The sequence below is a fragment of the Theobroma cacao genome, chromosome 3, assembly GCF_053813885.1.
Source record: "Theobroma cacao isolate CCN51 chromosome 3, ASM5381388v1, whole genome shotgun sequence".
NCBI classification, from domain to species: Eukaryota; Viridiplantae; Streptophyta; class Magnoliopsida; order Malvales; family Malvaceae; genus Theobroma; species Theobroma cacao.
The window spans coordinates 39,991,378-40,015,000 of NC_142641.1; the positions used below are offsets into that span (position 1 = coordinate 39,991,378).

The following is a 23,623-nucleotide window of genomic DNA, read 5'->3' on the forward strand; positions in this document are numbered from 1 at the left end:
TATTATTTATTATGGATTTATGTAGAATGTTTAAATTCAAATAGAATTATAATATTTATAATATTGGTATTTTTTAAAATTATTGTAAAAATTTTATAAATTAATGTTATTGATGCATAATGTTGTTCTAGGTAAAAATAGCTTAGTACGGTTTACCAGTCTTCTTCATTTACTGGTGCTACGTTTAGGGTTTACGGTTCGCCGTTAGGAGCGCCTGACTCAACGCGAGTAGCGCCTCGTTTAAAGCGCAGAATAGAAAGCCCTAGAATACCCAACGGCAAAACGTTTCATCAACTCAAATTTAAGGTCCTGTTTGTTTTTCTATACCTTCTTTCAAGGATTCGGCCAGTTCTATTTTCACTAATTTCCCCCTTTTACCACTCCACCAGTGATTGGCTGGTTGCACCAAAACAGAGCAAATCATTAGTGAAAATAGAACTTTCCTTGCTTTTGATCAAAATCAGATAAAACTGTTGTTTTTCCTTTTTAACCAACTCCAAAAAGAAGAGGTAGTCGTTTTCGAGAAGTCTCCCAAACGTGGCCTAAGGTTAGAGGGTTCTGTGCGTCTCTCGCTTTTATTCTGGTAAGCATTTTTCACTCCTTTCTTTAGTCTTTTTTTTCGCTCTGCCCCAAGGAACTGGGAAAAATTGGTTCAATTTCCTCTTTTTCCCCAAGAAAGTCAATAAAAATGTCCTAATATTAATCATCTCAGAATCAATCCGTCGTTGATTCTGTTTTCACACTTTTCTTTGATCGATTTTCTAGAGAGAAGAAGAAAAAGAAATAAAGATGGTGGAAACAGAGCGACGAACACAGTATCTATGGACGAGTTCAGAGCAATCTTCAGGACTTGAGATTGACGGTCATGTTTTGTCCATCACGGAACCGATGATAACCGATAGAGATGGGAGCGAATTCGGTGCTCCTCAGGACCAGCACAGTACGAATAAGTCCGATTCGAATCTAGGGATTGGAGAGCGAGCTTTCTCTGCTGCTGGTGCCGCCTTTTTATCCGCAATTATCGTTAATCCTCTCGATGTTGCGAAGGTAATGATGATCAGCACGATTTTTTTTTATTTACTTTTGGTTGCCTGATAGTTCGATATTTGGATTTTCATTGAATTGATTGTTGCCTTTAAAAAAAAAAAAATAGGTTTCATATGCTAAAGACATTCGTACTACGTTTTCTTGCAATTAACAGACAAGGCTGCAAGCTCAGGCTGCTGGAGTTCCTTACTCGCATCCGCTAAGTAATCTTATTGGTCGAATGGCATATTTTGGACCAAACATGGTACGAGTGCAATGCTATTTCCTCGCTTTTTATTTTTTCAGAATGTAATTCTTGTGTTATCTGTTCTAATCTTTTGTTTATTGTTCTTCGCTGTGTTAAAATTGTGCTTAATTTTGCCTTTTGTGTACGTTTGGATTAGATGTTTGCTGATTTAAGATGTTCACCATCCTGCACACGTGCTGGAGTTCATGGCACTGTAGCACTTTGTCCTCCTGATTGTTTTCAGTACAAAGGAACATTAGATGTCTTCAACAAGATTATACGTCAGGTTGGTGTTGGAATACAGTCATCTTGTAGCTTGTAGATACGATTGTTGTAATAACCTAAAACAATCCATGTTACAGAGTGTGGTTCTATATGCGCTTTTCTTTGTGTTTTCTACTAATTTCAACTGCCTAACAAAAGAGGATTTTGCAGGAGGGATTTTCTAGGTTGTGGAGGGGGACAAATGCAGGTCTGGCTTTGGCTGTACCTACGGTGAGTTCTCCTTTTAGTTAGGGAACATTCAGCAGTCAGAGAAAGTATTTTGGATACAGACATCCTGTATTAAATAATAATCAAGCTTTTCTGATGGTCACTTACATTTCTATGCAGGTGGGGATCTATCTTCCTTGCTATGACATATTCCGCAACTGGATGGAGGGGCTTACAGCACAATATTTGCCCAGTGCAACACCATATGTGCCTTTGGTTGCAGGCTCTTTGGCAAGGTCATTAGCTTGTGCGACATGCTACCCTATTGAACTTGCTAGAACACGCATGCAGGTAATTTTGATATTAATGCGTATACTTATCCCTGTAATTGCTGTTATTATCATAGAAGTGATTGCATCAGTACTACCATTATTTAATGTTATTATTTTTTTCCTTTTTGGTCAAAATAGGTTTCTTATCTTTGAACTTTTAAAATTTAATATTTTCCTATTCCTTGTCATTTTTTTAAACAAAAGATGAGGGAAAAATTGTAAATAAGTTTATAAATTTAATAGGTACCATTTTGATAGTATCTTCTAATTCATTTCAGTTTTCTGTTTTAATCACAGGCATTTAAGGAGACTCAAATTGGGAAGAAGCCGCCTGGAGTTTTTAGTACCCTTCTAGGAGTCATCTCCAATGTTAAAGGCACAAACCCTCAGAGCAGTTGTAAGTTACTCTGCAGAATACCTGTTTCTAGTTATTGTTTTTGGGATATAGAATTTTTTGTGTTTCGTGTCTTTCTACTTTCTATGTGCTAGACATCTAATAGTACATAAATCTATCATTGATGTTTACTTTTGACCTACTCATTTCTATTCAAGTTTTCATGACCCATTGGTTGGCAATTGTCATGAGGTTAATGAAAGTTCTTACTAAATACAAGATGTTTACAGCATACACTTTTAGAAAACTCCTCAGTAGGTTCAGAGTCAGCAAATACATTGATAAACTGTGTACAAGGTGTAAGCTTTAATTTCATTGTGGGACTTTAGCTACTTTGGAAGTATGGCATGTATCAGGTCTAGGCTAATACATACATCTGTAGATTGCTTAACATGCCAACATGATAGCTGGAGTCTTCTATGAGCAGTTTGGGGCAATACAAAATATTTATGCTTTGACTATGTTTGGTGAAGTCATATGGATAAGCTAGTGATGTTTTTTTTTTTCATTTTAGTACAATTATTTTTCCATGCTAAATGATCACTGCATAAATCAGCTAAACCAGTTATTTTAGTAAAAATAAATATGATATTTTTTGCTGTGCTCAAAGAACAGTGTTCCTAGATAGAAGTTTCTATGATTCATTTCCATCGGGAAAGAAAGAGTAATTGTCAGGTTGCAGTTTTTGTTGTCATATTGCAGATAACAAATCCTTATTTTTAACCCCAAAATTCTAACCCTGATTTTCTGATGTTTCCAATTCCCTTGACAGTGCAAGGCTATCGCGTCTTATGGTCAGGCATGGGAGCGCAGCTTGCTCGTGATGTTCCTTTCTCTGGGATTTGTTGGTCAACTCTTGAACCTGTGAGTTTTCATTTGTTAGAACTCCTATAGTTGTCCACCCCTTCCCACAAATAGCAATATGGTTTTTAGGAAAAAAACATGGGCACTTTTGAGTGATCACATGCCATGCAACTGAAGTGCTTGGTTTTTGTGTTTATTTATGTATGCAGATCAGGAGAAAACTTCTGGGTTTGGTGGGTGAAGAATCCAATGTGGCTACTGTCCTCGGGGCAAACTTTTCTGCTGGGTTTGTTGCTGGAAGCCTCGCTGCTGCTGCTACCTGTCCTCTAGATGTTGCTAAAACTCGAAGGCAGATAGAGGTTTTTCTTTTTCAAAAGCTAATTGATGATTCTTAATGTTAGCTGCACGTTGACTTTCATGTTTTATGTATTAAAGTATTACTTAATTAGTAGTTACTTTCAGTATTTATTGAGTGGTAATTTATCCCAAGAAGTAGTTTAGAAGTGGGATATGAGCTAGACTTAGTGTATGTGTTGTTTTAGGTCAATACTATTTTCTAATGTGCCATCTTTGTCTTCAGAAGGACCCTGTGAGGGCATTGCGAATGACAACACGGCAGACACTGATGGAAGTTTGGAGGTATCTTTCCTTCTCCTTTGTAAATTAAATTAGGCTTCTTTGGTGGAGATGATACTGTTGCAAATGACCTGGTTCCAATTCCCCAAGTCTCAAACTTGTCCTATGACTTTTAATAATCAGTTGTTCACTGGCTCTTGCAGAAAACAGTTTGCTTGAAAAATAATTATATCTTTTAGTAGGATAGGAGTCAAACTTACTTGATTATAGGATTACTTTTGGAATCAGTTATTTCTTTCTAAAGTATCTAGCTTGGATAGCATTATTCTTCAGAAGTAATTTTTCTTGTTAATAGAATTTGAATTATTTTTATTAGTTGCTTGGTTGTGCTTCTTGGTTGAGTTTTATCTTGTTATAATATACTTTTGACAGTGCTGCATTATTTGTGAGAACTGATCATGTTGATAGGATTTGAGTCGAAACTTGCTTGTATCATTTGGGATGAGTTGTTCTTTACTAACTGTATCTTAGTTGGAACAGGGATGGAGGGATGAGGGGACTTTTTACAGGAGCTGGTCCTCGTGTTGGTCGTGCAGGCCCTTCAGTTGGGATTGTGGTTTCGTTTTATGAAGTAGTAAAGTATGTCCTGCATAACCATTATGCAACGTTATGACGAACAAGAGCCGATCCCCAAGCTTTTTGGTCTACTAAACATTTACTTCCTCATCTATGTTTGGTGACCTGGCATAGAGTAGGACTTAAAAGTTGGGGGACAAGTTCAATCTTTTTATGTGGATAACGTAGCTTGCTGATGATAAGCAATTTTGGTGGTGTAGATCCTTTTCTCTAGATCTCAAGGTTTAACGTTTCATGTTGAGCGATGATACCATAGGTTGTTGGTAATAACAAGCGGTTTCCATCGCAGTGGATCCTCATCTGAGTCTTCAGAAACAGGGTAGCACATAAGTTTTACTTTCTTCAACAATTTTGCTGTTCATGTTACTCTGTTTTATACTGCTCAAGTTGAGCGAAATTTTTGATTCCTTTAGTTAATTTTTTTTGCTGAGGTGGTCTCAGTTCTACTAATTTTATCCCCCTGCAATGAAAATAAAGGGGACTATTTTGCCTACAATACTCGAGACTGGTCGTACTCCTTGGAATGCAACTTGAAACTTTATTTTGCTTCCTAGTATTAAGTATGTCTTGTTTCGCCGGAGAGCGGGAGCAAGGCTAGATTTACCGCGTTTGTGGAAAATGGGGGGAAATTGTCAAGAGTGCAGGATTTGAACTTTTTCGTCAGAAAATGTTATATGTGGCCGACAAAAAATTTGAAGTAAAATAAACCCAAAGGAAAATGGATAAGAAAATGAACTACATAAAGTAGTATCCATTTTTCTTATTCAAAAGGTAATAACAGTGTTTTTTTTTTTCTTTCTAAATGATTAGAGGTTGTTTCTTCGTTTCTCTTCAAAATTTCCATGATTCAAATATAGCCCCAATTGTAGTTCACTAAATCCAAAGGAGTTAGGCATTCATCCATCCAGAATTATCTTGAAATGAAGGGAGGCCTGATTAGAAATTTTCTTTTTTTTTTTTAATGGCTAAAAGCAAAAGATAGGAAGGACAAAGTAAATTAACCTCAAAGAGAATAGGTGAAAAGACAACACATAATATAGGAAATGACAGCCACGATCCGAGTGGAGAATATCATTACACAAAATTTAATATTCCAACATACATGAAATGAAATCTCCTCCATTCCTCCAAATTATTCTCCCCCATAACTTGTGCCTAACTACGCTGCACACCATTGCCATTGAATTAATATTCTCGCTGCTGCTTTTGTGTTGTTCTTCATCATCGACATTTAAACCAGGGAAAAAAAATATTTAGCAAAATGTGACCGATTATGGCAACGTGCTGGCGAATTAGTGAATAAGGTATGTGAGCACCAAAGCCACCAACATTAGAATATATGCAATTCCTTGGTAAACGGCGGCGCCTGCAAACAAAATAGTAATACAAAATTAATGTTAATAATCAACTTACTTATATGCATGTATAGAGTATAATATGACTCATGACCCTTTTTTAGAAAATTGAAGGTTTGATATCCACTATCTTCTTTGCTCTAGATACGGGTATAATAAGGAAACCAAGAAGAATTGATACGCTAGAAATTATATTCATGTTTATGGTTTTCCTGAGAGAGTTCAACGCACCAAACAAGTACACAAATAAGAAGAATTGCTCCTTTTTCGATTATGTTTTTCTTTCGTATATATCTTCTAGCATGCAGTTTTTCTTCATAATGATTAAGTATTCAATTATAACATACAAATGCAATAACATGAAAGGTGTATATATATATATATATAAGAAAAGAAAAACAAAGGGTTTGGACGCAGTTACCATCGCTTGTGGGCGCGGGAGCGGGAGCGGTGGATTGCGCCTGAGCCACCGGCGAAATAATGGTGCAAATGATAGCAATGATAGCAAAAAAGCCCAGTGAAATCCTTGGAACTGCCATCTTTTTGTTTTTATTTCGACTTCCTTCTTTTTTCCCTCTGTTCTTGGACAAAATATATCTCCTGCAAATAAGCAATACTAATCTCTTTGTCTGTCCCTTTCTCTCCCGATGGAATACAGAATATAGGGAGGGAGAGAAAGAAAGAAAGAGAAAATTAAAAGAAATAAGCGAGAGAAGATGTAGAGAAGCCTAGGCAGAGCGAGAGAAGAGGCAGGGTGGTGAATGCCAATATAGAGAGGAAAACCATTTTATAGCGTTTTGAAGGAATTGGTTTCCAACTCATGAGAGTGAGTGCGAATGTTATTGCATGCCAATTGTAGGGCCCAGTATGCCGCAAGTTTAGGGCCGTAACCCACAATCCCATGTTACTACTCTTCCATTCTCTTTTTTTTTTTTTTTTTAATTCTAATATACTAAATTATTTTGCCTTGTTTTGTTTATTAATTCTTGGGTTTGGCTTTTGTTGCTTGTAATAATTCTAAGCTGTACTTGGAGAGAGAACAAGACAGAACAGGCTGTTTTCCGCTTGATCAATTCTTGCCAGAATGGAATATCTTCCAATTTCCATTTACTTTAAATATATTTTGTGATATATTTTGTATAAGAACTATGCATCTTTTGATGTTGGTTTAACTGTCTGGCAGTGTAAAGGTTTATGCACAAGATTGATTGGAATATTCTAAATTTGGAATATTTGTTAGTGGTGTAAAGCATGTCTTCTACTACTCATCATGGATGTTTTTACCAAAAAAGAAAATGGAAAGATAAAATGGACAGCAAAGACAGAGGATATGTCTTGCAAAAAATATAATGTTATTAAGCTTTATACCTAACAATTAACAGTTGTTAACGGCTGGCTTCCTTACCCAACAAGATCACGAAAAACATTACTATGTATTTTGCTTGTAGTTTAACATAAATTCATAATTTTAATGCTAACTATGCAAGATAATTAGCTTTCACGTGGATATATATTTTTACGTGACATTGTAATTTAGTTGACGTGTATATGTCATCTATTTCATATTAATAAAGATGAGATAGTTTTTAATTCAATGATGAAGTCAAGATTTTAAATTTAAGAGGATAAAAATAAAAAAAAATTGAATATTTAGAGGTGAAATTAAATTTTTTTTTAAAAAATAAGGATAAAATTATGAAATTTTACAACAAAACAAGGAAAAAAAAAACATGAATTTTTGAAACTTCAAGGGAGGTGGGGGTCTCTACTAGCCTCCTCCCTCCTCCTCTACTTGAATTTATAAATAAAGAACATTCTTTCACATTTTTTTGGTTAGAAATTTGAACGCTTAACATCTAAAATCATAACCTATTTAACTTTTTATTGATGTGATATATCATAAAATATATCAGAATTGAGATAGGCCCAAACTAAGATAAATCGTTATCTTTATGAATGAAAGATCTAGTACAATGAAAATATTACACAATTAAGTGAGATAAAATGTCACGTATTTCACGTCAATAAAAAATGAGATAGATTATGAACTTATAAATAAAAAGCATTCATCCGCTTGATAGATATCTTTCCAATTGGAAATGTGAGCTCATATAGGTTGTGGTCTTAGTGAAAACAGTTATTATTTTTTTATTTTTTCTTACTACTTATTGCTTAAAATAATTAGAAATAAATTCCATGAAGTTAATAATTAGAGGGAATAAAAAATAAAACTGAATAATTATTATTTTTGTTTGATATAATATGCCTATGAGATGTCATCCTCGTCATCAATTTTAAGCTTTGATGATTATATATATATATACATATATATATCCTAAAGAAGCCCTTCAAGAATCGAATTATATACATATAAGCAAATCTATACCCTCTCATCTATCTTAATACCAAGGAATGAATTGAAAAGGGCCAGGAGGAATTATTTAAAGAAAAAGGTAGAGGAATCATAGCTACCGGTATTATTCTTTTTCAGACTTTAACACAAGGCGCGTAGTTTATTTGATTGATGTATCACTTGAAAACATTGTGAAATATTGGAAACATACCTAGACTCGATCACCCAAGGACGTATGTCTGGCTGTGACAGACTCGTAAAGGCTAAGGGCTTCCTCAGCACCTTAATCAACTATGCTGATATCTACCTACCGCTTCAAATGGCTTAGGTGGGTAGTATCCTATCCTATTAGGCGGCCCATAAGAAAGCTCCCATGCCAAACTTCCTCTTTTCCTCCACGTTCCCCATAACAGGGAGTCCATATTCAGACAAAAGTAGCTCAAGCTTCCATTCTGGCATGCTTTCCTAATCTGATTTACTGCACCTGGGGTAGTGCAGTGGGATTTGGAAATAACACCCACTACCTTTTTCTCTCCCCTTCTCGCTCTTTGCCCCTCCATTCACTTCGAATGATACCGTTTCCATCTCCCCCACTTAGAGAGACTGAGAGCGCAGTAGATGAAGGGTAATTAACTGCATCGTCGCGTATATATATAGTGAGGAAAAAACTAAGCGTTTCAGTTCCTTCTCAGTGGTCGCATTCTTATCGTTCTTGGAATCTAGCTGTTGCCCGAGCTTTAATTTCTATAACTTTACATTAAAAGCATTTCTGGATTCTGGCCATCGAAACTTACCTGCCCTGGCGTAACTTTACCCCACTCAATTTCTTACGAGTTATTTTTAGCTACTTTGTCCACCAAGTTCGGCCGAAAGTCGTGTCATGCAATGATTTTGTTTTGCGCGATAAGGCACACCATTAACGTTCGCCATGGTTTGAGACCCAATACTCATCATTAGCCAATCAATTGATAGTACTAACAAATCGATGGCTGTGATTTGTTTTACATTTTAGTCCATTCACCCCCCAGACGGATCTTTCTCTACATCTGTTTGATCCAACGATTTAATAAAGTTGCCTTATGCACTATTCCAAGGCATGACTCATGATCACTGCAATGGCATTCACCATTTTCTTTCTTCCATTCGTTGACATGATTCCATAAAGGGCAGTTGTAAATGCGCCGAAAGCAATTTGCTCCGCCAACTTAAACCTATTTGTGATATTAACTAATCAGCATTGGCATTGTGATTAGCCCTCAAATTGCAGCTTTTGACAATGCCAAACACATCATTATTTGATTGAAATGTAGCTGCCTACTTGCAGAGACTTCTAACATGTTTATCAACATATAGCCATCGTCGTTGCCAAAAAACAACAGAAAGCAAAACTTGTAAGCTACTATTACATACAAGATTAAGATTATATATAATATGCCATATGTTCCACACAGGCATTCTAAGAGTTACTAATGCGAGCTTGTTATGTGCTTTGCTATATTACATATGTTCATGCAACAGTAGAAGATACCAGCTTAGTACCTAGCAGAGAACGGATAAATTACCAAAAACAACATTCCCTGGCTTTCAGTTTGAGACATCATTGAATTAATTTGTTGCGGGGCAATCTGAAGGCCGAAAATAAGGATCTTCTTTGCTGTTGTAGATCTGAAACAGTTGCTTAGAATAGCGGGTTGCCAAATCCCTGCACAGCTCAACCGCATTTGAATCATATGCTTGCAACTCCCTCACAGATTTCTTTAGATCACCTTGTGGATCACCATCAGTTAAAAACTCTGCCAAAGTACAGCCCCTGTAAGACACAACAGAAATTCCAGCAATTACAAGTCAGCTGCTGGAAAAGTACCTAATTTTAAACTATATTTACGTGATGGGCACCTAAATTTTAAAGATGAAGTGCGGCAACCATAGAACTTTTGCCTCAGCCATGGTGAATGTGAATGCTAGAAGCAGGGATATTTTATTTGTTTTATTTTCGGTATTTCATCATTTTACCAATTAGCTTAGGATAGAAAAGGAACAAAAACTGAATGAAAGAAAACATCCTATAATAAATTGTCAAAAAACGAAAGGCAAAAATGTTATGCATCTCCTAAATAGTTAAAATAATAAAATGTAAAACATTATGAAACCATGTCTTGAAGCAAGCATGCAAATGTATCTACACTTAGAAGTGAACATTTTCAAACCCTTGTTAACAGATATTATTAATGACCATAAACATTCAAATCCACACCTGTGCGCATCAAATTTACTAAAACCTCTCTGATTTTGTAACAACGTTGCCTTCCAAAGTTTCTCCCCTGAGGTTTGCTGCCGGTAGAGAGCACAGACAGCCTTCATGCACAGTTCCAGATCCTTGCCAAAGGCTGCAAGCAGCTCTCCCTCAAACTTCCAATCTGATTTACGATCCTTGTTCCTTTTAAGTTGAGAGAGAATCACATCAAAGTCCACTTCATCATCTGAAACATCTTTTGAGCCACTGCATGCACTGCTGCCACTTGAAACATCTTCTGACCCACTATGAGCATTGTTGCAATCAGAACCACCTTGTGACTCACTACAACCATTGTCACCATCAGCTATAGCAGAGTCATCAACAATAAATCCATTCAGACTATCACTCTCACCATCTGATCCAATTGCTTCTGAACTGTCATCTTCGATATCCTCAGTTTTAGTGATTCCTTTGCTGCATTCATTTTCACTGGTCTTCTTTGAAGAGTAATTTTTTACCCCAGTTTTTCTTTCAGATTGTCTCAGAGATACTAGTCTCCGTTTTCGCGGAGTTACAGTACTTCCGACATTATCAATCCCTGGTGGGATATCAGCCACTGCACAACCTTTGGCTTTGATGCTTGTTTGGTCAGAAACCACTTCCTCACAACGCATCCTCCTGAGTCTACCAATCGGAACATTATCATCATCGTCATTCTCTGTGTCACTAGTAACAATATTCAAGGCTCGTTTTCTTTTGGAAACTGAAATAAATGGAACATTATCCTCACAACTACCCACTTGTTCCTCTAGCTTCTGACCACCAATTGTCATGTTTTGATTCTCACTACCTACAGTTCCATCTAGTTCATTATTGTTTGAAATATTACCCTTACTGTATTCCTGCTTATTTGTAGAAGGGGCCAAATCAGGTTCATCATCACTATCATGAATATCAATTATGCTGACTGATGCAGTTTTAGCACCATTTGGAGTGGATGGAGCCATCTGTTTACTTGGGCTTCTTTCCTCTTGAAATGCCAGATGTCTTTTAACTTGTTTACCATTCTGCAATCTGCTATAATCTCCCTCATCAGAAGTGAAATGCTTGCAAGGTGTGTCACTAAAAGGTGTCCCTGCCACAAAATCAAACACCAAAATGGAAGATAAAGATTATGATGTCCTACCTATTGCCGCTCAATCAGAAATAAATTAATTTTCTTCTTAAGCAAATTATTATTTTCCTGTAATAACAGGTATATTTGTGTTTAAAAAGAAAAAGGATAGAAACAAGGATGTTACTGATTCCTTCCTAAATATCAGATACAATGTAAGTAAATGCTTATGACCTCTATGTGCAAATGAGTCTCATGTTCTAAGGAACGAAGCATGTAAGATCTAATAGATACAGAGGTGAATCTATTCTATTTATTGACAATTGAAATGCACTTGGCCTCCTAAAGCTGGCATCACTTGGATGAGAAAATATTAAACCTAGAATAGGGGACCAAAACATCACCATTACCTGCTGGTTGTAGATTTCCAGCACCTTTACCGGGGGAAATCAGAGTAGATCCAGAATCCATGAAACCTACTGCTTTGACTATGGCTGTCATGTCATTTAAGCTGTTTTCAACGAGTGATCCATCTTTTGATTCAATTGCTTCACTTGTTTTGTTTCCACAAGCTACAATATCACAATTTCCATCAGATTTCTTCCCATCAAATGGCTGTTCTGCACTTTTCAAAACCAAACTCTTTCGCAGCAGTAATGTCAATGATTCCAATTCCTTGAACTTTTGCTTCCAAACCTCAGCCTCACTCTTCTCACATTCCAAAACGCTATTCTCCGTCATCAGCTTAAAAACCTTATCTTCCTCATCATTCTCCTCAGTCAAATCAACAACTCCCTCCATCACCGCTTTTCCTCCATGACCAACTAGATTTTCATTGTCACTGTGACCGATCAGAGGGCAGAACTCATGATTCTGACTCTTTAAAACCTTAATTTCATTCTCAAGTGCAAGCTTCACTGCTTCTAATGTCCTAAATTTAGTCTCAAGTGCTTCAAATTCGCTCTTCCTCTTTTGAGCCTCCAATTCCAGCTCCACACACCTTGCTTCAGCTTTCCTGCTCCTCTCTTCCAACTCACAACATCTACAGTTTCCCACCTCTCCGTTACAAACAATCTCACTTGTCCGAACTTTTCCCTCCACTTCCTCCATATTCGTCTCCATCATCAGTCTCAACTACCTAACAACAAAGACAACCACTTTTCAAAATTTTCTCCATACTTAACAGCTATCAAACCAGAAACGCAGAATACATTAACGAAATTTGTCATGAAGAAAAAAAATTAGGTTGAAAGTATCAGTCTTCAAGAGTAATACTAAAAGACAAAAAAGAAAGCCTAAAATTTTGTCCATTTATTGGCTTTCTCGAAAACCTAAACAAAGGGTAACAGCCATATTTCAGAACAAGAAACAAAAATTCTCTTCCTTTTAATTCCCTTGAAAAATGTTAGTATATAAATATTTCCGAAGAAAAGCAAAAAAGTTTGTTTTCATGAATCTTGCCTACCCTTTCACGTCGCTTTTGCGGAGCTCAAAAAGTTAAAAACCAGACTTAAGTAAACATTTCTTTTTTACTTCTAATTTTTCTTTGGCTCTAATTTCTCGGCAACCAAACACAGAGTAAGAAAGAACACACTGAAAGTTAAAAAGAATAATGGAAGCTTACAATGAAACACGGATATTCTGTCCAAGGAACAGGATACTCTCGCTCTCCAAATTTACAGTTTCTTCTTTTTTGTTTTTTTTTTTGACAATTTGCAGGAATTACGGGGAGAGTACTAGGTTCGAGTCTAAGTAGGCTAGAAGCAGACAGGAACACTGGTTGAAGTTAACACGTGGGAAAGTACCATTAGTTGATATTAGTTAAACGTGGTTAAACACTAAAGAAGCCAGCCAAAACGACGTCAGCTTATAAGCGACAGCAGACCAATATCAAACGACGCCATTTCGAATTGAGTAAACAGTCACCAGTAACTAAAGGTCATCTGCAGCAATATTTCTTTCCGGGGAAACAAACGGAAAAAGGGGAGAAAAAAAGGAAAAAAGAAATGAAAATCCTAAAGCTTGTCAGCCAACTCTCCACTCTCACTTGCAGGAAACCCTTGAAAAAGTTTCGATTGGAATCTAAACAATGGTTCTCGACATACACAGAGGAACCGGAGCTGAAGGATTTCATCCAATACATCGATTCTCTCAAAAACTACGAGAAATCGGGCGTCCCTAAAGACGCCGGTACCGACTCCGATGATGGGTTCGATTTGGGCCGGATGAGACGCCTAATGGACCGCCTGGGTAACCCGCAGTCCAACTTCAAGGCTCGTTCTCTTTCTTTTCCTTTGTTTTTGAAAAATTATGTTTTTTTTTTCCCTGGTTTTGGTTGCTGACAGTTTTTTTTTTTGTTTGGTAAATTATAGAGTGTTCACATTGCTGGGACAAAGGGGAAAGGATCGACTGCAGCTTATTTATCCAACATTCTAAGGACAGAAGGTTATTCTGTTGGTTGTTATACTAGGTAGGCAAAAAGACTACGTTTTTTATTTGCCGTTTCACATTTGGGTGTCGTTTTTGCATAACAAGATTGTGATTGTATATATATTTTTTGTTTGGTTTAAGCAGTCCTCATATACTTAGTATAAGAGAACGTATGTCAGTAGGAAGATTGGGGAAGCCGGTGTCGTCCAACACATTGAATTGCCTTTTTCATAGGATTAAACAAAGTCTTGATGAAGCTATTATTCTTGAAAATGGATGTCTTAGTCACTTTGAGGTACGTATTAATTTACCTATATCAAGATTCTTTTTGTCTTTTAATGTCATTTTTATTGGATAAGCAACATTGCTTTACTTATTTTCAGGTTCTTACCGCTGTGGCTTTCACTTTATTTGCTCAAGAGAATGTTGACATTGCAATCATAGAGGTTATTTGATTTCTTCGAAGTCTTCTTTTCAGCAATGATGTGTGTGTGTGGGCATGCATTATACTCACTGTCATTCTTTTCTCTTTACATTTATTTGTAATTTGACAGGCTGGGTTAGGAGGTGCTAGGGATGCTACCAACATTATTTCTAGTTCTGAACTTGCTGCATCGATCATAACGACAATAGGAGAGGAACATTTGGCTGCACTTGGGGGTTCTTTGGAAAGTATTGCAATGGCAAAGGCTGGAATCATTAAACATGGTCGTCCAGTTAGGTGATTTTCACTGCACAAGTTTGTTTTACGTGTATGCATGCTTTGACTTAATTGGATCCAATCACTGAGCTTGGCATTTACTTTCTCGGAATGGCATAGATTGGACTCTCAGTTATCTTTGGTAGATGATATTCTTTTGCTTGTTAAATGTATGCATGCAGTCCTGATATGCTACTTTTTATTTAGTGAGTTGATAAAGACTTTAGTGCAGATTGTACTACTGATGCTTGAGATGTGTGCTTTACTGGAAGCACTGTGATATGTATTCTGTGACTCATTTACACCAACAGAATATTGCTTGATATGTTGATTTGACTGCTGGTCAGATGCCATTGATGATAACTTTTGCAATTATCCAACCTGTTTATAAACTGATATATTCTCTGATTTTCTTACTAAAATGAACTACTAACATGAATTCATGAATATTTACTATTCAAGTTGTTTATGAGATTTAACACCTGTTTAATGGTTCAAAGCTTCAGTTGATTTTAGGTGGGCCTTTTCTTCCACACATTGATTGCATTCTTCGTGATAAAGCATTATCAATGTCTTCACCTATAGTATCAGCATCTGACTCTGGAATTAGAACAGCTATAAAAGGAGTCAGCACTTTCAAGGGTAGACCTTCCCAATCTTGTGACTTGATGATACAACTTGACTGTGACTTTCAGCTGGTATGTTCTTTTATACATTACTTTGTAAATAACTTGCGGTTTTGCTTAGTTCCATTGACGAAGGCCCTCATTACTCGAGTGAAATTGTGTGTGCCTTGGTTTTTAATTGGAATAAGTAATCTTGCTTAATTCTTTTTGTACTTTGAAGCACTTTCATGAACTTATTATTGTTTAATTGACACAGTCCATTGAGTTATGTGATCTAAACCTTTCCATGCTCGGAACTCATCAACTTCAAAATGCAGTGACTGCAGCATGCACAGCACTTTGCCTTTGCAATCAAGGTGGGTGCCTAGTCTTTGTCATTTCTGATTGTTTGGTTTCTACTCAGATTCACCTTATAAGAATTATTGAAAACTCATCAAATAGCATGGTAAGCTAAACTTAGGTGATGCTTAAGGCTTTGTTGAGTCCTGTGAAGGTTTTGTTCTCTTTTATTATTTCTCATTGTTTAGTTGGATGCTTTCATGGACATATCAGGATGGAAAATCTCAGATGGATCTATTAGGGCTGGCTTGGAGAATACATGCTTGCAAGGAAGAAGCCAATTTCTAACATCAAAAGAAGCTGAGACATTAGGATTACCAGGAGCAACAGTATTGATTGATGGAGGTTTATTCTCACATTCTCTTTGTTAGTTATTTCTAGTTTTAGATGGGCAGAGATGGTAGTTCAACTTTTGCTGGTAACTGCTTATTCTCGAAAGCATTCAGTTTAATGATGAATTCCAAGACATATTTTGAAGGAAATAATCTTCATCGTGTTTTCATTTGACTGTAGAGTGTTTTTTCTTTCCTATTTTATCTTATTTTTCTTTCTGCATATATATTTCTCAGTTCCCACGGTCTACTTGTGACTTCTCTAAAAAGGTATTCTGACTGCCTAATTTTGTTATTTAGCCCACACGAAAGAATCTGCTAAAGCTTTGCTGGACACAATACAAATGACATTTCCGGATTCACGATTGGCTATTGTGGTTGCAATGGCTTGTGATAAAGACCACTTAGCTTTTGCTAAAGAGCTTCTTTCAGGTAAAAACCAACTTATGTTTTTCATGATGAGTTTAGTTAATCTTATCACTGCTGAAGTGGACAAAACCAGAATGTGGAGATAACTTTGAGACTGGGGTATCGTCAGCAATAAATGTTGTTTATTTTCTTCCAGGGTTGTACCTAGAGAAATGTCATTTTTGAGTTTTTCATTGCCTTAATATGTTTGGTAGTTAACAGGATTTCTTGGATAGCTTTAACTGCAATCTTCCCATATTCTCTCAGGTAGACAAGTAGAGGCTGTCTTCCTAACGGAATCTAACATTGCCGGTGGCACATCTCGAACTACTTCAGCATCTGTTTTAAGAGATTGTTGGATGCAAGCTTCCAGAGAATTAGGCATCAAAGTTCTTCATGATAGAATTGCAGAATATAGGGAATTGTTTGAGGACAAATATATTTGCTCAACAAGGGACTTAAACCATGAAATTCTTGTGGCCACTGAGAATTCACTATCAGATTCCTTGAGGTTTGCTAATCAAATTCTTAGAGAAAGAACATGGAATCGGTCAGGTATTATTGTGGTCACAGGATCTCTGCATATAGTTTCACTAGTATTAGCTTCTCTTATTAGGTAAGTGTTGTTTTGTCACAGATAAACTTGGTCACATCTTGCAATCTCTATGGAAGCCATAATCAGAGATTTGTTTGTAATTTACTTGTTAATTAATTTTTTTTTTTTTTAAAAAAAGGTTTTATGCCATGGACTTGTCTGCCGTAGTCCCCTCAATTTGTTACGAGGTACAGTGTTATCAGGTGTGGATGGTCCCCTCGGCCTTGCAAATATGGCCCACGATGGTTAAGGATTAGACAAGTTTTATAAGAATTTGGAACCCAATGGTATTCGGCAGGGCTGAGCGCGATTATTTTTATGTCAGTGTCCGGTCTTTGAAGTTTTGCTGGGCCGGACCGACTATCGGGGGTCTGGATAGGAGCTATGGAACCAAAAAGATGCAATCGTCTAGCCCAAACACGCTTTACTGAGAACCTTATAATATGAACATTTTATAACTGAATCATTTACAGAGAAAATAAATTAACAAACCTGGTCAGCTAACCACGTCGAAGCAATTGGGAGATTCCCAGTACGTAGTTTTTATTAACTGCCTGCCTAAAGTTAATACATGTATTGAAACTGAAAGGTCCAATCAGCAACAGCAATATTGAGCAGGAAAGGAAAGAATTCCTGTTAAAACAACAGTTGAAGTTGAAGTTTAAGTAATAGAATTACAAAGAAAACACTTGTTAAGGCCCCATGTGTTCGAGATATTCCTGCAGCAATAAGTGGGCCTTGACAAGTCTGTGAAATCAATTTCCCATTCCCCGCCCACAACCCCATTTTATGATGGATCTCACTGGTCGCCATCACCCCTATATGAAACCAAATTCTAAAAATTTTGTTTTGTTTTGGGACAGGGCGTGCCAACCACGGCATTGAAGGCTGGTTCTTGAGCCATCTCAATCCCATATTTACCAAATCTCCCTGAAAGCTCTTGTAGCTAAACCTATTACTTGATGGAAAGATCGGGAGACAGGGCAGAGGGAGGCTCCACCGCCTTTGCCCCACTTCTTAAACCACCATTGCGAACTTATACAAAGTCATTTCAGTAGAGGGCTGAGTGGTGAACACATGAAGGGGGCCCGACTCCCCTCGCCTGACTGTCCCTCGTGTACAAAAAGAGCGCCAAGAAAAAGGAGACAACAGTCACCGACTTGTCTTTTAGCTGCTGCTCCATTTTTGGTGGGGGACCCCGCGGCCCCTGCTACATCCAACTTCCCAGTTCCAACCCACGGCAGTGAATTCTGATGGTTGAATTGAAACAGTATCATTTCTCAAACTGCTACTCGGTATTGGCGGTTGCATTGCATTTAGCCTTGAAATTGGCTTTTTCAAACTCAACTATTTCTCTTTCTTTTGAACAATTCTAATCGGAAATTTAATATTGATATATGCCCACATGTTGTATTAAAGGCTATTTAACTCAATGAATATTTATTTGAACTTCTTTTTCCTTTTTTGAGAGAATTAATTTGAATTTCAAACTATTAAAACTTTTATGTAAAGGTTTGAACATTTTAATAATTTTTAAAAATTTGGGATAAATGATCATATATATATATATATATATATACTCAATCATTCCTTTTACCAGATGGTCGTATTAATTAGAACAAAGATAGCTTGCATGTAGTTTCTATAACTAGATTCACATGCAAAATTCATTAATCCTTCATCCAACTATTAATAGAATAAAAAATTTACAAAGATGTTTACTCTTCTGATAACTACGGTATAACTCTTTTTGTTATAGTAAATTCTAATAACACAACCTCCTTTTACTTTTAAAATAAAAAAAAAAACCCCTTTTCATCCAACTTGTGTATCAAAAACGTATTGCAACTAATAATAAGTAAAAAAAATTAGATCATTTATAATAATCTAAGTATTTAAGATAATCGACCACTTAAATGATCTCTTGTATACAAATTAATTACAACATTTATATGTTGACATTGGGAGATATTCTCTCGACTAATTAGCTATATATATATATATCAACTACAAATTTGTGATATATACTTCTATTTTTAATCTTAACCCCATAGAATAATTCCCCAAAATCATTTTTGTTGGCTATCTTTCTTAGCTACATGATTTTGAGGGGCAATTAATTATAACGTGCTTAGCTGCAAAATGCTAAAAAGAGCATGACCATTACTTATCAATGATTATAACAAACGCATATATGCTTCGACCAATTTAGTAAAGCTCATTAAGTGATTTACGTCTTAACTCCTACAAACAGGTTCAATAAATTGAAAGTCCTGCAGCATTTTTGGGGACTCCAAAAACAGGAAATTCTGGCAGCTCTGTTTCGTTTAACTTTTAAGTTTCCCGAACGAAAATGGGCATCGTGATCCCATTACCGCAGAAAGTACCTCCATGGTCCGCACTATGTATAGAAAAAGAATCTCAGTAGAGTAGAGAGTAGAGAGTAGAGAGTAGAGACCATTTAATTTTCCCCAAAGTTTAATTACTAGTCTATACTATTCTTCATTGTTTTGTGTCCGTTGCATCGTGTGTAGGGCCCATGATTTGGCCACCACTCTTCATGAAATCGACGAGGATACAACAATGCCGTCATTAAATCCCATAGATTACGAGAAGATTTCCTTTACGATGCAATAAAACACGGTATTCAATTTGAAGGAGGGAAAAGGGGGAGCTGCACCCAAGTTTCTAGACTCCAACGGTTATTGTGCTAGGGATGGGGACATTACATCAAACGATGGGGACAAGGAAATCTAATAAGATATCAAAGGCTTGTGGGGCCAGATTCCGCCATCCATTCAATCTCAATCGCACGATTCCCTATAACCCTCCCCCGGGTTAGTATCATCCGGCGGGCAATATGACGGACAAGGGAAACGGAAGGGAGAGGTGTGGTAAATGGGGGAGAGAGAGAGAGAGAGAGAGAGAAACTGCAGTAATGTCGCGCTCATATATTTCGTGGGTGCTCGTAAATGATGTTTCAGATTGGGAAGTAAATGAAGTTGGGGAGGCCCCAGCTTATTTATTTGTAGAGGCTTTTGGTTTAAAATTTTGTCCCACATTCCTCCTTCGGTGTTATACGTTTGTAGCGAGTGATAAAACGATAAAGAGTTGTACCATTCGCTTTTAATTTTTGTGTAAGCATAAAAAGCTTAGTTATGGACAATGAAGCTGATTTCACGTTGGCTGCAAAATGAGAATTTTTCAAAATTTTACGCCATTGGCTAGCTGATGGTTATCAATCTCCAACGAAGCTAGGCTCGCTACTTCCTTTCCAACACTGTTTTGGTTCTGATCTGACATGACCTGCTTTCAATAAATAGGTTGTGTTGTAAGCCCTAGCTAGGTCCCTGCCTATGTCTAACCTCAAAATGAACGGGGCAAAAAGATGTTATGCATGCAATTGCTATATGTGCATGCTTCATGCTTGCAAAGCCTAGAATGAATAATCCGAATGACCTAGATGTGTAGAATTTGACACCTTGACTCCACACGCAGTGTAATACAAGTTAATGTCTCGTAGACTCCTTGTTTACAATAAATATATATGGTAAATCTCAGACGTTTCAATTTGTTTATTTTGCTACATGTTCTTTTTTACCAAAGATGGAATTTGAAGACACGGTATCTCTCCATGATGTTAACTGTTTATCAATGTCAGGACAACATGCATGTTTTTGCTAGATATACGGCAAGAGTTATCAAAGGTTTTTTTTTTTTTTTTGTTGTTTGAGGAAGAATTAAAGGTCTTAAAAATCATGAGTTTGGCATATATAGTACACATGAAAGTCAGGGAATCGAAATATTTTCATGATGATTCAATGATTTCAACAAAAAAAAACTTTTACAAGTACTAAGAATCAAATGTGAATAAAATTAAACATAGCAAAAATGCTGATTGGTTTGTCAAGTGAGAGAAGGAGAGGGGGAGAGGGGTGGGGGCCGGTTGTTGAGGATGGTAAATGTGAAAATTGATGGGTGATTGCAAAAGTTGGATAAATATGAAGGGAGTAGTAATTGTGATAAAACCAAAAAATAGGTAGCTACTCTGAACTTAAATGAAACGCACTCCCATGCAGAGCTCGCAATAACTCCAGCCTCTCTTTTTCCCTCCCTTTCTCACTCTGGCTGCACTGCCAGCATGACCCCTACCCCTCCCCTCCCCTCGCCTCCACATTTGATAAACAGCAACAAAAATATAAACAAGTAATTAAGCATAAAAGAATAAAAAGAAGAATGGGGTTGAAAAATCAATCGATCATCGTAGGCACGGAGATGCCGTGTCTACTCATTGAAAGCCACCTTCTTTATAATATGAAGCTCTTATTTAAACAGACAAGTTGCACACTTTTGGACAGTATACGCTTCGTCATTAACTTTTTCTTTCTCTCTCTCATACTCCCATGCTTACTCACACTTATGTTCACTTTGTCGTGTTTTCAATGCTGTAATAAATAAAAATTCCACCAGCCATGAGCCATCCGAGTTTACTTCATTCTTTCTTTTCTTAAATTTTTGTAGCCATATTCAATCCAACCTATTTCTTTTGTACATTAATATTGATTATAATATATCTAGGACTTGATTTACAGCTTTAATATGACTGGGCTTCAGTTGGCATGTAACAAGCCTGACGTAGGGTTGTATAAGCCTGCTTCAAACTAGCGTTTCCAAAGTAGAACAAGGAAAAAAGCGAGTTGGGAGGCCACTGTGTTTTCTCCCTTAAAAAACAAACGTAAAGGTGAGGGCATCAGCCTGTAGCTACCAAGAGGGAATGACGGCTTTCACTGAGCAATGTATAAAGAAAGAAGAGACTTCACTTCGCATTGTATTAAGGCTGTTTCTCTTTCTCAGTACTGAGATTTTCTTCACCGAATATTCCCACTCCACTGCCTTTTTTCGTTGCAGTACAGTGGTTTACAGTTCTTTCCGGTTTCCCTTTTCCCCAACCACGAGATATATAATTCTTCACTTCTTTAATTCCCCACCTTGGCCAAGATGGAGTTAAGGGGAGAGGGACAAACTATCCCTTACTGTGTTGCTTGTATTCATATTTGCGAACCTATCACTAACGTTTTCTTATAAATATATATTCACCTAGTTTAAATTGGTAGGATATAATGCATTATCCAACTACTGTTTCCTTAATATTCTTTTTTTGTTTTCTGAAAAGATTTCCTTAATATATTAATTACGGGAAACAATTCTATGAGGGAGGAGAGATGGATCACATCATCTGCTATGAGCTTATGGCATATTACGTAATGCAGCCTATTTAGAAACGACAAAAAAAAGTACTTTTAAATATAAATCATCAGTTATATATATATATATATATATTATATGCCACGTATTTGTTTAATCTTTATATATGTATGATCTTTCATTCTGCGCTAAACTTTTCTCGTTACGGACAAAGTTAAGTCCCAACATAATTGTATACGTATGCCCATGTTGTTAAGTATAAATCCAGGGAAAAAGCTGTCTAACTTTGCTCGGATTTGACTTTTGTTAAGTCTTTAAAAAAGGAAGATGTATTATATATGAACAAGGCATTTATGTCTTGATAATGAATATGTGGGTCCTTTAGATGTCAACAATAAAATAACATTATTTGTTTTTTTGAATGAATTGGTTTATATAATAATAATAATAATAATAATAATAATAATAATAATAATAATAATAATAGTAATAAAATCGGCGGACGGCTGAATGAAAATTGCAAAACAAACAAGTAGAAACGAGAGACAGCAACCTGACAGGCAGCACATTCGGAATTGAAGAACCTCCTTCAATTTGAACCTAACGATTACTTTGGGTATCTTTGTCATTTTACGTTAATCTGTCTCCACATACATTAATGAATCCAAAATATTGCATGCTCCATTTGAGAGATTCTCCTGTTTTTAGTTAACAAAAGCATATAATATATATATATATATATATATTCTTTTTCCCCCAAAAATTAAATATCCAAAAAGATAATGCTAACTAATAAATTTCTATAAATAATGCAACATGTCCTACTTTAAGAATCACGATGCATAACAAACACTTACTAGTAGTAAATTTGGTACAAGAGCAAAAGAATATAAACATAAAGCTGTACCAAAAGAAAACCAAAAAAAAAATAAATTAATATACTATAAGCAAATACAAAGCGCGTGAAATAAATGCATGTAGCTATATGCATGGAAGACATGAATAGCGTGACAACCATCTCAATCAAAAGAAGAACAAAACAGTACGAAACATATTTTAGCATTGAGCATCCAAAATGAACATTAAAGTTCCAATATAAGTTATAAGCTTTAAATATTAAGAATACAAAATTATTTTCCTTGTTTAATTGATATCACCTTCTTTTCTGTTATTATATATATATATATATATCCCCAACATAAAAAAGTCAATAAAATAAGTTGAAGAAAAATTCATCATATCGCGTCATTAAATTCGTATTAATTTTCAGATGAGCATCAACATATACACTAGCTTATTTATCGCCCTCTAGTTCCCACCCAGTCTTCCATTTTTTGAGTTTGAATATTGCCTCAGCCCAGAGTTTGGTACGGTTTCTCACTACCACCCACTATTAGCTTCGAAAACTTTGGCCATGCACAGCCGGCCCTGAATCGCCGTGAGATCCCCAGTATCTAACGGCGGCAAATATTCAAAAACCCCG

The 23,623-nt window shown here is 36.4% G+C and overlaps 3 protein-coding genes across 8 annotated transcripts; 2 read left to right on the plus strand and 1 right to left on the minus strand.

Annotated features, from left to right (window-relative positions):
• Positions 1–338: 338 nt before the first annotated feature.
• LOC18605709 (mitochondrial carrier protein MTM1) lies at positions 339–4,943 on the plus strand. 3 transcript variants are annotated; one of them, XM_007038884.3, is made up of 11 exons: positions 339–583; positions 766–1,047; positions 1,202–1,291; positions 1,431–1,559; positions 1,709–1,768; positions 1,886–2,056; positions 2,335–2,434; positions 3,204–3,295; positions 3,445–3,594; positions 3,816–3,874; positions 4,343–4,943. In XM_007038884.3, exons 2-11 carry the CDS (start codon positions 790–792, stop codon positions 4,482–4,484), a joined length of 1,251 nt encoding a protein of 416 aa, XP_007038946.3. In that variant the 5' UTR covers positions 339–583; positions 766–789; the 3' UTR covers positions 4,485–4,943. The 3 variants fall into 3 exon arrangements, with proteins under 3 accessions (XP_007038946.3, XP_088661062.1, XP_017973670.2); XM_088804936.1 differs by lacking the exon at positions 339–583 and having other exon boundaries at positions 594–1,047; XM_018118181.2 differs by lacking the exon at positions 339–583 and having other exon boundaries at positions 595–1,047; positions 4,352–4,943.
• Positions 4,944–9,557: 4,614 nt separating this feature from the next.
• LOC18605712 (uncharacterized) lies at positions 9,558–13,287 on the minus strand. The gene is made up of 4 exons (XM_007038888.3): positions 13,130–13,287; positions 11,916–12,643; positions 10,410–11,526; positions 9,558–9,965 (listed from the first exon to the last, which is right to left on the minus strand). Exons 2-4 carry the CDS (start codon positions 12,628–12,630, stop codon positions 9,761–9,763), a joined length of 2,037 nt encoding a protein of 678 aa, XP_007038950.3. The 5' UTR covers positions 12,631–12,643; positions 13,130–13,287; the 3' UTR covers positions 9,558–9,760.
• A 123-nt stretch (positions 13,288–13,410) lies between these two features.
• Positions 13,411–17,036, plus strand: GLA1 (Folylpolyglutamate synthetase family protein). Of its 4 annotated transcripts, none has more exons than XM_088804243.1 (10): positions 13,411–13,778; positions 13,878–13,975; positions 14,080–14,230; positions 14,319–14,381; positions 14,490–14,651; positions 15,136–15,333; positions 15,518–15,706; positions 15,789–15,945; positions 16,233–16,364; positions 16,608–17,036. In XM_088804243.1, exons 1-10 carry the CDS (start codon positions 13,512–13,514, stop codon positions 16,958–16,960), a joined length of 1,770 nt encoding a protein of 589 aa, XP_088660369.1. In that variant the 5' UTR covers positions 13,411–13,511; the 3' UTR covers positions 16,961–17,036. The 4 variants fall into 4 exon arrangements, with proteins under 4 accessions (XP_088660369.1, XP_017973479.2, XP_088660370.1 ...); XM_018117990.2 differs by having other exon boundaries at positions 15,518–15,617; positions 15,814–15,945; XM_088804244.1 differs by having other exon boundaries at positions 15,142–15,333.
• The last annotated feature ends 6,587 nt before the right edge of the window (positions 17,037–23,623 follow it).

What these genes read in the sequence shown, in the direction of transcription:
- LOC18605709 (XM_007038884.3), top strand. Translation starts at nt 790, where the DNA reads ATGGTGGAAACAGAGCGACGAACACAGTATCTATGGACGAGTTCAGAG. An exon ending in ATCCTCTCGATGTTGCGAAG is followed by an intron (nt 1,048 to 1,201) that starts GTAATGATGATC and finishes TGCAATTAACAG; the next exon opens with ACAAGGCTGCAAGCTCAGGC. An exon ending in TGGCTTTGGCTGTACCTACG is followed by an intron (nt 1,769 to 1,885) that starts GTGAGTTCTCCT and finishes ATTTCTATGCAG; the next exon opens with GTGGGGATCTATCTTCCTTG.
- LOC18605712 (XM_007038888.3), bottom strand. Translation starts at nt 12,630, where the DNA reads ATGATGGAGACGAATATGGAGGAAGTGGAGGGAAAAGTTCGGACAAGT. An exon ending in TGGAAATCTACAACCAGCAG is followed by an intron (nt 11,527 to 11,915) that starts GTAATGGTGATG and finishes ATTTTGTGGCAG; the next exon opens with GGACACCTTTTAGTGACACA. An exon ending in AGTAAATTTGATGCGCACAG is followed by an intron (nt 9,966 to 10,409) that starts GTGTGGATTTGA and finishes TGTGTCTTACAG; the next exon opens with GGGCTGTACTTTGGCAGAGT.
- GLA1 (XM_088804243.1), top strand. Translation starts at nt 13,512, where the DNA reads ATGAAAATCCTAAAGCTTGTCAGCCAACTCTCCACTCTCACTTGCAGG. An exon ending in AACAGTATTGATTGATGGAG is followed by an intron (nt 15,946 to 16,232) that starts GTTTATTCTCAC and finishes TTTGTTATTTAG; the next exon opens with CCCACACGAAAGAATCTGCT. An exon ending in TGCTAAAGAGCTTCTTTCAG is followed by an intron (nt 16,365 to 16,607) that starts GTAAAAACCAAC and finishes ATATTCTCTCAG; the next exon opens with GTAGACAAGTAGAGGCTGTC.